The 14,451-nt window shown below is 50.8% G+C and overlaps 2 protein-coding genes across 6 annotated transcripts; both read left to right on the top strand.

Moving 5' to 3' along the window:
• The first annotated feature begins 1,248 nt into the window (after positions 1-1,248).
• LOC125351577 (keratin-associated protein 10-12-like) lies at positions 1,249-1,941 on the top strand. The gene has a single exon (XM_048346432.1). The coding sequence runs from the start codon at positions 1,249-1,251 to the stop codon at positions 1,939-1,941; it is 693 nt and encodes a 230-aa protein (XP_048202389.1).
• A 9,383-nt stretch (positions 1,942-11,324) lies between these two features.
• LOC125351406 (keratin-associated protein 12-1-like) lies at positions 11,325-11,849 on the top strand. Of its 5 annotated transcripts, none has more exons than XM_048346136.1 (2): positions 11,325-11,386; positions 11,528-11,849. In XM_048346136.1, the coding sequence occupies exons 1-2, from the start codon at positions 11,325-11,327 to the stop codon at positions 11,847-11,849; spliced, it is 384 nt and encodes a 127-aa protein (XP_048202093.1). The 5 variants fall into 5 exon arrangements, with proteins under 5 accessions (XP_048202093.1, XP_048202092.1, XP_048202096.1 ...); XM_048346135.1 differs by having other exon boundaries at positions 11,498-11,849; XM_048346139.1 differs by having other exon boundaries at positions 11,325-11,399; positions 11,598-11,849.
• The last annotated feature ends 2,602 nt before the right edge of the window (positions 11,850-14,451 follow it).

The following is a 14,451-nucleotide window of genomic DNA, read 5'->3' as shown; positions in this document are numbered from 1 at the left end:
GTAGAGATCATGTCTGTAAAAAACCAAACTTCTTTTCAAATGGTATTTCTACATGTTTTGGTCAGCGACTTTACATCATGTCTCTAAAACCAAACAATTACTAAATAAACATAAAAAGGTCTAGGATAGACCTGCCAGGAGCACCAGTAGCTCAACAGCTACATACATATGTTTATATAAGATGAGGCTAAGCAAAATGAACTCCAAAAGATGGAAACAGGAGGATTTTACTGTTGTCATTATGTTTAATGTACTAGGTGAATTTCCTTTGACGTACCCCCTGTGGTCACTGTATATGATTCTGGTACACTGGACATTGTATATATGCTTATTTGAACTGGGGAAGGGAAAGAAAAATGGAAGGTGTAACAAATATGACAAGAAATGTACTCACTACCTTATTATGTAACTATACCCTCTCTGTACATCACCTTATCAATAAAATTTAATTTTTTTTAAAAAGCCACCTGGTGGGGCTGGGAATGTGGTCTAGTGGTAGAGTGCTGCCACGTATACATGAAGCCCTGGGTTCAATTCCCCAGCACCACAAATATAGAAAATGGCCAGAAGTGGCGCTGTGGCTCAAGTGGCAGAGTGCTAGCCTTGGGCAAAAAGAAGCCAGGGACAGTGCTCAGGCCCTGAGTCCAAGGCCCAGGACTGGCAAAAGAAAAGCCACCTCGTCTGCCCCAGAGTAAAAGGAAAATAGACATGCAAGGGGTTGGGGAGAGGACCCACAGCTGGAGAGGGGCCCCACTCCACAGGGAGCCCTACTCCCCCACACTCTCCTCCAGCGGAGCCCAAAGACGGCACGGGAGGGCGCGGCCTCCTTCGCTCTGTGCAGCTGGCTGTGCTTCCTAAGATGCGCACATTTTTCCTTATGCTCATCATTTTGAAGTGCTTAAGGCAATAGAGAACTCTGGATGGGCGTGAGGCCAGATGGATGGGGGCAGGGCACCCCCGCAGGTGAGGGGTGCACTGCTAGTTCCCCAGGACAGACGTGGACAGAGCCCAAGGGAGACGAGGAAGGCGTCCGAGGCAGCGCCCCCAGCCCCCGTGTCCGGCATTAATGAGGGCCCACGGCCAGCCAGAGGCTGCACCGCCAGGAAGGGAGGCTTGTAAACCTCCGCAGGGACAACACGCTGGGTATAAAAGCCCACAGACAGCCCGGGCCACACACCACACACTCACACCCACACGCACATGCACACGCACCTCCTCCAGAACCAGCCCGCCACAGCCGCCTCCACCATGTCCCTGTGCTCTAGTGACCTGAGCTACGACAGCCGCGTCTGCCTGCCCGGCTCCTGCGACTCCTGCACCGACGCCTCCTGGCAGGTGGACGACTGCCCAGAGAGCTGCTGCGAGCCCTGCTGCGCCCCTGCCTGCTGCCAGCCCTGCAGCTGCGCCCCCGCCCCCGGCCTGACCCTCCTCTGCTCCCCGGCCAGCTGTGTGTGCAGCCCCTGCTGCCAGTCCGTCTGCACCAGCTGCTGCACGCCCTGCTGCTGCCCGCAGTCTAGCTGCCAGCCCTGCGGCTGCACCGGCTCGCCCTGCCAGCAAGCCTGCTGTGAGCCCGTGTGCTGCAGGCCAGTGTGCTGCACGCCCATGTGCTGCACGCCTGTGTGCTGCACACCTGTGTGCTGCAGGCCCGTGTGCTGCACGCCCATGTGCTGCAGGCCCGTGTGCTGCAGGCCCGTGTGCAGTGGGGCTTCCTCCAGCTGCTGCCAGCCCTGTGGCTGCACCTGCTCGCCCTGCCCGCCGTCCTCCAGCGTGTCCCTGCTGTGCAGGCCCGTGTGCAGGCCGGCCTGCGGGGCGCCCGCCTCCTGCGGCTGTGCCCCCTGCTGCCAGCCCAGCTGCTGCCGCCCCGCGGCCTCCTGTGTCTCCCTGCTGTGCCGCCCCGCCTGCTCCCGCCCAGCCTGCTGCCCCCACACATCCTGCTGCTGACGGGCGCGGCCCCGCCCCAGGAGTCCCCTTCTCCAGAGCAGTGGCCACCGGCTGCTGCGTGATGGTGACACAGTGACACATCATCCCTGTCCTCAGCCTCCCTGGGGAGGGGTCACACTCGCTTCCAGGTGACCAGAGCCGGTTGCTGCAGCGAATAAAGCATTTGCATGGGCACCCACGCTCTATGTTCTGCACTTCCTCTGAGCCACATCCAGCCTGGACTGGGCAGGCTACACTGCCTGGGAAATCCAGGCGTTTCCGCCTAGTGGCTCCCATCAGGGCTCCAGAGCCGCGGGGGGCGTAGAGTGCCCGGGCGGCAGGGGTCCTGAGCTGCTGGCTCTACAGGCTTCCAGGAGGGCCACCAGGCAGGGGGCTGCGGGGAGAGAGGCTCAGCCTGGTCCGCCCGTACACTGGGCGCCACATGGGTGCCCTGCGTGGGGCTCTAGGGAGTCCCGTGGACCCCAGAGAACTCAGGGCCGCCGGACATCACTGTCCACTCAGAGGTTAAGGAGACGCAACACAGGAGACATCTCGTGGACGGAACGGCAGGTAGAAAGGGTCGCAGTCCCCACGCACCCACGCGGGAGTGGGAGCGAGGGTTGTGGTCCCGCGGCTGAGGCTTGCGTGGTCAGACCGGCCAGGCCAGGCCAGGAGCCAGGCACGCAGCCGGCAAAGAGGTGGCAGCTTCGGCAGCAAGCTGTACGCCCCGGGTTTCCAACGGCCAGCGTCCCGCCTGGCGAGGCCCACTCCGGCCTCGGAGGCCCAAGCTGGGGTCAATGCTGGGGAACCGCAGACCGGAGCTGCCGTGCCCACCCAGGAGGACACAGCGGCCCCTGACCGGCCCCTCCTGCAGCACCAGGCGCTGCTCACGCCTCACAGCAGAGGACACTGCGGCCACTCGCTCGGGGGCCACTCGCTCGGGGGCCACGCGCTCGGGGTCACGCGCTTGGGGTCACGCGCTTGGGGGCCACACGCTTGGGGGCCACGTGCTTGGGGACCACTCCAGAACCCGTATGAACATTCCTGGTGCGTCCGCCACCCTGAGCAGTCAGTTCTGTGGCTGTGGGGCTCACTGGACACCATGTGGAAAGTGAGCTGCTCGACTTGTAAAAAAGACAGGAGGGGAAACTGAGAGTGCAAGGAGCAGGCGACACTGTTCCAAAAGAAATGCGCTCTGCACCTGACTTACAAAATGCACTCGCCTTTAGAATAACAATAAAAACATCCTTTAAAAAGTCCAGGAACTCTGCTGCACTGTCGATGGGGATGTAAACTACTACAACCACTCTGGAGAGCGGTCCAGAGGCTCCTCAAAAAACTAAACACAGACCTTCCCTACAACCCAGCCACACCACGCCTGGGCATCTCCCCTGGACATCCAAGCCAGGATATGGGGAAGACACCGCACACCACGTTCATCGCGGCACCATTCACAGCAGCCAAGCTATGGAAACAGCCCAGATGCCCCACAACAGAGGAGCGCGTCGATAAAATGTGGTGCCTGCAATTCACAATAGCTAAAATATGGAAACAACCCAGATGCCCCTCCACAGACGAATGGATCCAAAAAATATGGTACTTATACACAATGGAATACTACATAGCGATTAGGAATGGTGAAATACTGTTATTCGCAGGGAAATGGTCAGAACTCGAACAAATAATGTTGAGTGAGACAAGCCTAGAACACAGAAAACAAAGGGGCATGATCTCCCTGATATATGACTGTTAACAAAGGGAGACAGAGAGACAGTAGAGACCAAGTCTGTGAATACTGTATATGTTCTTGATACATTGTATATTGCATATATGTCAACCTGACCTAGACAAGGGATAGAAAAACAGGTCATAAGATATCATAAGAAATGTACACACTGCCCTACTATGTAACTGCACCCTCTATGCACAACACCTTGTAAAAAAATTTATGTCCAATTAATAAAAAAAAGAAAAATAAATAAATAAATCTTGGCCACAGATAAGTCACATTCTTGAGATTATAAAAACTGAACACAATAAAATGTCATTTAAAAACAAAACAAAAAAAATGTGGTGCCTGCACACAACGGGATTTCTCACAGCCATTAGATTTATCTCTTCTTTAATCTTTGTGATCTCTCTCCTCCTAGTCGTTTTAGAGTCTGTCATTTCTTGTTTCTCCAGTTGTTTTAGTTTCAACGTGAGGTTATTCACCTGCTCTGCTTCCATTCTTTTAATGTGCGTGCTGAGGGCAATGATCTTGCCCCTCAATACTGCCTTAGCTGTGTCCCATAGGTTTCTTTGTGATGTATTTTCATTGTCGTTGTGACTTATGAATTCGTTGATTTCATCTTTAATTTGGTCTGTGGCCCAAGTGTTGGATAACAGTGTGGGGTTTAGCCTCCAAGAATGTGTATAGCCTCTGTAGTAACCATTGTTATTGAAGGTTACCTTTAATCCACTGTGATCAGATATAATACATGGGATTACGCCAATACTCTTGTATTTGCTGAGGTTCTTTGTGTGGGCTATGACGTGGTCTATTTTGGAGTATGATCCATCGGCTGCTGAGAATAAGGTGTATTGGGTCTCTGTAGGGTGGAAGATTCTGTATAGGTCTGTCAGATCCATTTGGGATATGGTGTTACTTAGGACCTCAGCTCCCTTGCTGATCCTCTGGGTGTTGGATCTGTCTCTTGGAGAGAGTGGGGTATTAAAGTCACCCACTATGATTGTGTTTGCGTCTATCTTGTTCTGTAATTCTGTGAGAATTTGCTTGACATATGTAGGGCCTCTTTTATTTGGTGAGTATACATTTATCACCGTGATGTCTTGATTCTGGATTTTTCCTTGTATTAATATGTAGTGTCCTTCTTTGTCTTTTTGAGTTGCTTTTAATGAAAAGTCCAGCTTGTCTGAAATCAGGATGGCTACACCTGCCGTTTTGGTAGGTGCGTTTGCTTGGTAGATCTTGCTCCATCCTGTTTTTGTCCCTTGCTGTAAGGTGGGTCTCTTGTGGACAGCAGATGTCAACTTTTTGTTTGCAGATCCATTCTGCCAGTCTGCTCCTCTTTATCGGAGAGTTTAAACCATTTATATTTAAAGAGATCAAGGATAAGGGTGTTTTTCCTCCTTCCATTTTCTTGTTGGGCTGGTTTTTCCTCTTTTTTTTTCTTGTCTTTAGTGAGCTGTTCTTTCTGTTGGACTTTGGCTATTGTAGTTTCTTTCTGTTTCTGTCTGTGTGTCTTGTATGATCTCTGTTGGGTGGGGCTCCCCTCTTAGAATTCGCTGTAGGGCTGGTTTTTATTCACATACTCCTTTAGATCCTCTTTGGTATGGAAAGATCTGGTTTTCCCTTCGAATGTGAACTCCAATTTCTCTGGATATTTGATCCTAGATTGCATATTGTTAGCCTGAAGTACTTGGATGGTGTTCTTCCACTCACTTCGTGCTTGGTAGGTTTGTGTGGAGAGGTCTGCTGTTATTCGAATCCTCTTCCCATTTTAGAAAATTTCTTTCTTAGCTTTGGCTGAGTTCAGAATTTGCTCTTTAATCTTGAGATCTGAAGTCTTGAATATTATGTGCCTTGGGGTGGCTTTTTCTGGGGTCTGGCCTGCCAGGTGTCCTATAGGCTTCGGTTACCTGGATGGGGTCCCTTGTGAGATTGGGTAAGTTTTCTGCAATAATTTTATTGAAAACATGATTGAGCCCTCTGCTCTGGTATTCGGCTCCTTCTTCTATTCCAATTATGCACAGATTATATCTCTTGTCTTCGTCCATTAGTTCCTGGATTAGTCTGCCCTGAAGCTTCGCCGTTTCTTGGAGTGTGGTAATTTTCTGGTTGTTGTCGGCTGCTTCATCATCCAGGCAAGAGATTCTGGATTCCATATGGTCAATTCTTTGTGCTGTGGATTCAATTGCGGAGTTTATGGATGTCAGAGAGCTATTTATGGTTGTCATATCAGCTCTGATTGTGGAAATTTCTTCCTTTAAAGAGTTGTATTTTAAATCTATTTTTTCATGCATTTCAAGTATCAGGATGTTAAGGTCTTCTTTAAAGGAGGCTTGCATTGTATCCATTTTTGCTTCCATTTCTTTCTTGGCTTCCTGGATGTCCTTCAAGATTTCCACTCTAACCTCCTGGAATTGTTTTCTGACGCTTTCCATCATTTCTCTTAACATGGCCTCATTTGCTTTTTTATTCTCCATCTCCTCTTCAGTCGTGCTGCTTTTTGGAGCTGGCGAGTTGGCTTGCTCTTTGATGAACTGTGTTATATTTCTTTGTGATTTGTGCATCTGGAGATCTGTGGGTGGTTTCTCTGGTTGGGTTTTGTGTTGGTTCCCGCTGGTCCGCCGGTGGGAGCCTTGTGTCCTGGTGTCCTGGCTCTGGGTTTGGCTTTGAACCTTGCTTCCCAATGGGTGAGCGTGACCTTCTCGGTTGTTGCTGAGGTGGTCACCCTCACTGCACTTGGGGGCCAGTAGGTTCTGTGTCTTTCTCTGCGGGACAGTGTCCTGCTGCTGTGCTGTGCTGACCCTAGCATGCCCCTGTTGGGGGCTTGCTGGTCGCTGATTCAGCGTGGCGTGGAGGCTTATCTCTTCTTTGGTTCTTTTTTTCCACTCTGTATCTTGGTCAGAGGAGCTCACCTCTCAGGCAGTTCACCTTCCTGTGTGGACCACTCTTGGGCCGGTGTTGTTGGGGTACAGCCCACCCACTTGTGCGAAATGCAGCAAACTGAGTGGGCACGGGCCGATGGATAGCTCTGCCCTCCCTCCTGTGTAGGCGCTGTGGCCCCGCCCACCTGAGCGGGGTACTCCTACCAGAGCGGGCGCTGTTGCTAGGGGCCCCGCCCACCTGTGCACTGTGCGCCCGCTACAACAGGCACTGGCGCTGTGGCCCCATCCACCTTAGCGGCGTACGCCTAACAGAGCGAGCCCCGGGTTGTTGGATTGTGCTTGCACCCTCCCGCGAGTCCGTTGTGGGGGGCGGTATGTATGGGGCCCAGTGGGATCAACTGTCCGGGCCCGGGTTAGCACCCTCAGACTGTGCCTCCGCTGCGTGGGGGGGGCACGTGATCAGGCCCAGGTGTCCCTGCTGTGTTGGTATTGCCCACCAGTGCCTGTGATTTTAGTTGTAAAAGTCCGCGAGGTCCAGGCACCTTGGGTGGGGCTTGCACTGCCGGCCGTCCCCCGGCCCCTGTTGGGAAGCGGGCAGGGCCAATTCGGCCAGTTCAGGCTCCTGGGAGGCCTTGGGGCTGCTCCGCCCTTCCCCTGCTAAACTGTGACATCCCAGCGCCTGATGGTAGCTTCCCGCCTGATTTGGGGGTTCTTTGTTCCCTCAAGGTGGGGAGGGGGAGGGAGGGAGCTCTAGCTTCTTTGTAGGGTTTGGGTCTCTGATAGCTGGTCTCCCATTGGGGGAGGGGGTAATGGGGGACTCACTGATCCTGGATTGTGTGTGTGTCCCGCGCCGCCGTTGGTCCTTCAGGGTTGGCGAAAGGTCATGGTGGCGTCCCTGGCTCTCCCCTTCTGACGCGCTGGGTTCCCCAGCTGCTTGCGTCCATCTGTTCCTGTTGTGGACCCGAACTTCCCGTCGCCAACATCGCCGTATGTCTTGGTCCGCACTCTCCCTAGTGTCCGTGGAGTCCCGCTGTCTGGACTCTGTGCTCCCGGCAGTCGGTCTGCCGATCGCCGGGTCCCCTTTGCCAGCCTGGCCCTATTCGGGCCAGGGTTGGCTGGTGGGGGGAGGGTGCCCCGTAGATTCTCCGGCTCCGTGTAGGTTTTTGGCTCTTCTTTTTTACTCCTTTGTGTTTTCCTGCATTTCTCCACTGCTTCTGGCTGCTGGTTTTGCTGGGTTCTTGATGGGGTGTTGGGTGCTGGAGTTCCCAGCTCGCTATTCAGTTGGAGCGAGTTGGGGTGCCTCCCTACTGTGGCGGCGCCATCTTCCTTCTCTCACACAGCCATTAGAAAGAATACAGTTATGACATTTGCTCACATACAGTGGGATCAAGGGAGGGACACAAAGGCAAAATGCTATGCACCTCTGACCATATAAAATAATCTTTATGTAAATGAACTCCAGGTATGGGAACAAGAGGTTTTTTCTTTTTTTTTTTTTTTTAAGAAAGATTGTCATTCACAGGGAAACAGATGGACCTAGAGAAAATCCAGTGAGGTAAGCCAAGCTTGGAGAGACAACTGGTAGGAGCTACACCTAAAATATAACTGGCATGATAACTCCCACACAAACTCCAGGCACTCACACAAGGAGATTAAAGGGAGATACCAGCAGGGAGGGTCCCACGGCACAACTCTCCTGGACATGTGAAGTGCTATTTATTGAATTCCAAGAATCAAAAATATGGGTTATTTATGAAAGTCATCCAGGTAGCAGTGGCTCAGGCCTGTGATCCTAACTACTCAGGAGGCTGAGATCTGAGAACTGCAGTCTGAAGCCAGCCTGGGCAAGGAAAGTCTGTGAGATTCTCATCTCCAATAAACTACTCAGAAAACTCCGGAAGTAGAGCTGTGGCTTAAGTGGTGGAACTCTATCCTTGAACACAAAGAAGCTCAAGGACAGTGCCCAGGCCCAGGATTGGGAAAAAAAGTCACTTGTAAAGGGAGCTACTTGCAAGTGACACTCAGTGGTAGAACTTGTCTTACACGTGCAAACCCTTAATTTGATCTCCAACATCAACATCACACACACACACACACACACACACACACACACACACACACACACACACACACGAGATCCAACTGGATTTCTCTATCTAGAAGGCGTAGGAAAGCAGTCAGTTGATTACAGGCTCATTAGGAAGAGAGAAAAGGCCTCTTGCCCTCCGGAAGGTTCTGGTGTCCGGTGTCTTTCTCTAGGTTTGGTGTCCACAGGATCGGAAGCCTGCTCAACCTGATGCACTGGGTCCGCACTCCTCATAGCTCAAGCTGCTGATGAGGAAGCCTCTCCACTTATATTTTATGAACATTTCCATTTTATCTTCTAGCGATCTTTAGATTCTTGCTCACAGGATTTTTGTTTTCCTGCTTTGCAGACGTTGTCACCCACACCTCACCGTCTCCGCCGGGAATCTACAGCCACCTCGGCCTTTCTCCTGTGCCTTCAGGATTCCCATTGTAATTGTGGTTTCTGCCATCTTAGTATGGGGTCACTTGTGGTTTTCTTTATGTTTATCCTGTTGATGTTTTATGAGACTCTTGGATCTCTATTTTGGTTTAAAAAATAAAGTGTTGCCTCAAAAAAAGTAGTTAATGGGGGCTGGGAATGCAGCCTAGTGGTAGTGTGCTTGCCTTGCATACAATGCTTGCCCTGTGTTCGACTCCTCAGCACCATATATATATACATATATGTGTGTATATATATATATATATATATATATATATATATATATATATATATATATATATATTTGGTGCTCAAGAGGTAGACTGCTAGCCTTGAGCAAAAAGAAGCCAGGGACAGTGCCCAGGCCCTGAGTTCAAGCCCTAGAACTGGCAAGAAAAAGTTAATGGCTCAGTTATTATCCATCCATCGCCTGCCCAAGTTTATTTGACTATGTTTGTATGTTGGACTATGATTTTGCTTCAAATGGCACTCTTGTTTTTCTTAATTTTTCCTCACCCAGATTACTTCAGACTACATAATTGCTACTGGCATATCTACACACTCCGTAACTCTTTGTCTTTTTTTTTTTTTTTTTTTTTTGGCCAGTCCTGGGCCTTGGACTCAGGGCCTGAGGACTGTCCCTGGCTTCTTCCCACTCAAGGCTAGCACTCTGCCACTTGAGCCACAACACCGCTTCTGGACGTTTTCTGTATATGTGGTGCTGGGGAATCGAACCCAGGGCCTCGTGTATCTGAGGCAGGAACTCTTGCCACTAGGCCATATCCCCAGCCCTTGTCTTATTTTTTGGTTTGTGTGTTGGCATGTGGCTTGAACTCAGGGCCTGGTGTTCTCAAGTCTGGCTCTCTACCTCTTGAACCACACCTTCAAGCCCGCATTTTGTTGGTTCGTGGGAAATGGAGTCCCACAGGCTTCTTTCCCCCAGGCTTGCTCCACACTGCAGTCATCTGAGTGCAGCCTCCTGAGTGGTGAGGCTGACAGGTGTGAACCTCAGGTGCCTGGGCACACCCAGAGAACATTGCTATCAAGTGGCTCCCGACTACACGGTCCAGGTCCCCCAGCGCAGGAGTGTGACAGCTGGTTCTTGGGTCTACCCCACCCTCCTGCACACATGCGTGGGGCGTGGCTTCTCATCGCCCGGGATGCCAGCTCCAGCGGCAGTGTCTTCCTTGCAGTCCTCTCCATGACCACTCTGTTCTTCACAAATGGCCCCTGGAGGCCTTCACACCCGAGGCCAGATAAACACCATTCCTCATAGAATCCCCCAGACTGCCTGCCCGGCCCTGGCCACCACAAATCCATTTTATGTGGCAAGACACAGCCCTCTCTGGGATTATTTCCTTCTTTCCTTCCTTCCTTCATTTGAAGGAAGGCTCATGAGAGCAGGGCTTGCGGCACACAGTATGTTTGTTGCATGAGCAAATAAAATTCTTGTCAGTTATTATATGGTAGAGTTAGCTAACTTTCTGCTAAGGGCCAAACATAAATATTTTTGTTATTCAAGATGGTGCAAAAGGGGCTGGGGATATAGCCTAGTGGCAAGAGTGCCTGCCTCGGATACACGAGGCCCTAGGTTCGATTCCCCAGCACCACATATACCGAAAAACGGCCAGAAGCGGCGCTGTGGCTCAAGTGGCAGAGTGCTAGCCTTGAGCGGGAAGAAGCCAGGGACAGTGCTCAGGCCCTGAGTCCAAGGCCCAGGACTGGCCAAAAAAAAAAAAAAAAAAAAAAAAAGATGGTGCAAAAGTAGTTGCTGGCAACATGCACACACCTGGGCCTGCTGTATTCCAATAAAACTTTATTTATAAAAATAGGCAAGGGGCAAAGTTTGGTCCATAAACCATAGCTTGCCAACTTCTGCATTGAACTTTCCTTATGCAAAACAAAAGGTCAAAATAACTAATCAATTATTACTTCGTCCACAACATGAGAATAATAAAGAAATGAGACTGTATACTTTTTGCTAAGACAGGTGTGTGACATGCATAGTAGTGACCTGAAAAACAACAACACAAAGCCTCCACAAAGTCAACCCAGATATCCTGTTTATGGAAGGAGAAATTGGCCTCACGGGAATGTTTATGGGGCAGTCGATGCAGGAAACAGCATCCCAACATAATAAGATGTTAGGGAAGACAAGATAAAAATACCACACAGAAGACACAGCTGCGCTCTGTGTTGTTGGGACACCCAGGCTGGGTATAAAGGCTGCCCAGAGCAGGCGCTCAGACATTACCACCTTCTCCCAACACCATCCACCTCCACCATGTGCCACACCAGCTGCTCCTCAGGCTGCCAGCCAGCTTGCTGCGTGTCCAGTCCCTGCCAGTCATCCTGCTATGTGTCCCAACCCTGCAAGCCGTCCTGCTGCGTGTCCACCCCCTGCCAATCATCCTGCTGTGTGCCCAACCCCTGCCAGTCGTCCTGCTGGGTGTCCAGTCCCTGCCAATCATCCTGCTGTGTGTCCAGTCCCTGCCAGCCATCCTGCTGTGTATCCACCCCCTGTCAGTCGTCCTGCTGTGTGTCCATCCCCTGCCAGTCGTCCTGCTGCATGAGCTGCAGACCCGCCATGTGTGTTCCTGTGAGATTACAGGTGGCCTGCTGCTCTCCTGTGAGCTGTAGACCTACTGTGTGTGTGGCTCCTTCCTGCCAATCCTCCGTGTGTGATCCTGGGAGCTGCAGGCCTGCTGTGTGCATGGTCCCCTCCTGCCAGTCCTCTGGGTGCTGCCCGACGTCCTGCCCCACCCTGGTCTGCAGACCTGCCTCCTGCAGCACCCCCACCTGCTGCTGAGCAGGAGAGCCTGGCCCGCTCTCCCCAGCGCGCGCTCACAGCCGGGCCCTTCCCAGCACTCGTGCTCGGTGCCCACCTTCTCCCCTGAGGCGGGTGGAGGGTACATGCCCTGGATGTCAGTAAGAGAACACAGATGACAGAAGAATGATCTGGGTCACTCCATTCCTGCCTATCCTCTGAAGAAGCTCTGGGCCCCAGTTCCATCCCTTCCCCGTGTGAACCAAATAAATCCACTTTCCTAATGTACCTCCTGTCTCTCTCAACCTCATATATTTTGAGGCAACTCCACAGAACATAGGACACAGAGCAGTAGCCCCCACAACACTCCCCTCCCAGCCCCCCTCCCACTGCCCCCTCTTCACACCTGGGAGTGATGGTGGAGGGCTCTGTGGGAAACAGGCCTGGACCTCAAAGCATATGCCAGACCCTGAAGGCTCACCACAGCAGGGAGGGAGGGGAATCGTGTCTCTCACAACACCCCACAAATACCAAGAGGAGTTTGTCTCAGAGGAGGAGCAAAACATCAGAGAAGCCCCTGTCCAGCCCCAGCACAGTGGCTTGCTGGAGGCCAAGACAGGAGACCCAAGGCCTGAGGCCAGGGATCAGAGCCCAGGACCCTCCCTCCCACCAGGGAAAAGCAAACCATGTGTGAAGATGCCTCTGTATGACGGGCATCTGAAAACTCCCCAACTGACTCAACATAACACACACACACACACACACACACACACACACACACACACACACACACACACGACCTGACAGCAGAGATACACTTCCAGTGGAAATTCTACTTGTATTAATCTGTAATGTCTGATATCCAATCAACGATTATATGACATATGATTCAGCAAGGAAAAGCCAGCCAATCATCTAAAGAAGACAGTCAACAAAAGCAGACTCAATAGCCCAAGGGGCAAGGCTGCCAGACACAAGCTAGGGAGTCAGGTGATTACGGCAGAAGCCAACGCACCATGGAAGATGACCTGCAATGGGCTTACGGGAGCACAGGCAGAGCCACTGGATTTGAACAGAGGTAGATAGAAACCATGAGCAGTGAAGAACAAAGGGAAAGATGACGACGGGCAAGGAACAAGAAAGAACAAAGGCAAGATGCGCTGGGGCGACGTCAAGTCATTGCTGATGTTTGCGGTTGGAGTCCTGGAAGAAGAGGAGGTCAGGGAGTCTGTGCAGAAGAGACATTAAGGAGGTGACAGCAGTAACGAAATGCATGAAAACACATAGCCAAAAGTGCAAAGGACCCCAAACAACATGGATCTTCTCCTCCTACAAAGAAAAATAAAAGATTAGATACACCTTATTCAACCTATGACTCTCAGAAGCCAAAGCTTGCTGTTGGTGGAGATGGCGTTTTCTGGTTTTCCTTTCTGTTTGTTTGTTTTTTCTTGTTTGTCCTCTTTTCTCTCTTCTGAGAGGGACAAGGGGATGCAGAAGTTGAGGGGGGAAGGGTGAGCAATGCAGCAGTGGTATTTAGTAGACCCTATATGGAAAATGAACTATGCAACCTGTGCACAGGAATGGGAAGGGGAAACAGGAAAAGCAAAGGAAGGGGTAACATGACCCAAGAAGAAATGTACTCATTACTTGACTCCTGAAGTGGTAATCCCTTTGCACAATGCTTTAATAATAACAACAACAAAACTATTAAAAAAAAAAAAAAACCAAAGTACCTATTCAGGAGGTTGAGATCTGAGGATCACAGTTTGAAGGCAGCCCAGGCAGGAAAGTCTGTGAGACTCTATCTCCAATAAACTACTCAGGAAAAGCTGAAAGTGTCACTTTGGCCCAAGTGGTAGTGTGCTAGCCCTGAGCAAAAGAAGCCCAGGGATAGCATCCAGGCCCAGAGTTCAAGCCCCAGGATTGGCAGAAAAATAAAGATAAAAGAGGAAATTGTGGAAGCATGCAGATTAAAACACCATACACAGGAAATAAAGATATCTGAATTTCTAAGAAGACAGAGGCCAACCCCAGGAAACTAAAGTGCCTTTCACAAATGAAGATGAAATAAATACATGCTAGATACACCAAAGCCAAGAGAGCCTCCATTAACAACAAACGTGGAGCATAATAAATATCACAGAAATCTCTTCAGGAACTTGGAGAGCTTCCATTGAGGACTTGGAGAGCTCCAACGATGTTTTAAGGCGCAGACAGACATGTAAGTCTTGGCAGGATAGTTGTTGCCTAGGCAAAAATAGTAGCAGTTCTTGGTGGAATGCTTAACGTAAGCAGAAGCAAAATATGACAACAGAGACACCAAGGGCAGAGGCAGGAGAGGGAGGGGGCCGAAAGGTGGAGCGGAGATAGTCCATGTTACACGAGAGCTGTGGGATTGCAAATATGGGGCAGGCCAAGTGAGTTGAAAAGATAATGAATTGACCCCGTGCAGAGATGAAATGAAATACTCAAAGACATTAAATCAAACCCAAAAGAAGCATAACAAGGAGAAAAAACAGAATAATATACAGCAGGTAACTAGCAAGATGGTAAACACAGGAAAGTACATCAGTGGTTCCATTAAACATGAAAGTCTGGGCTTCAGAACCACAAGCCAGAGATTTTCAAATTGGATAAAAAAGCA

This window comes from Perognathus longimembris, chromosome 5 (genome assembly GCF_023159225.1).
Source record: "Perognathus longimembris pacificus isolate PPM17 chromosome 5, ASM2315922v1, whole genome shotgun sequence".
Lineage (NCBI taxonomy): Eukaryota > Metazoa > Chordata > Mammalia > Rodentia > Heteromyidae > Perognathus > Perognathus longimembris.
Note: the sequence above shows the minus strand (reverse complement) of the source record. Positions and strands in the feature narration are given on the sequence as shown.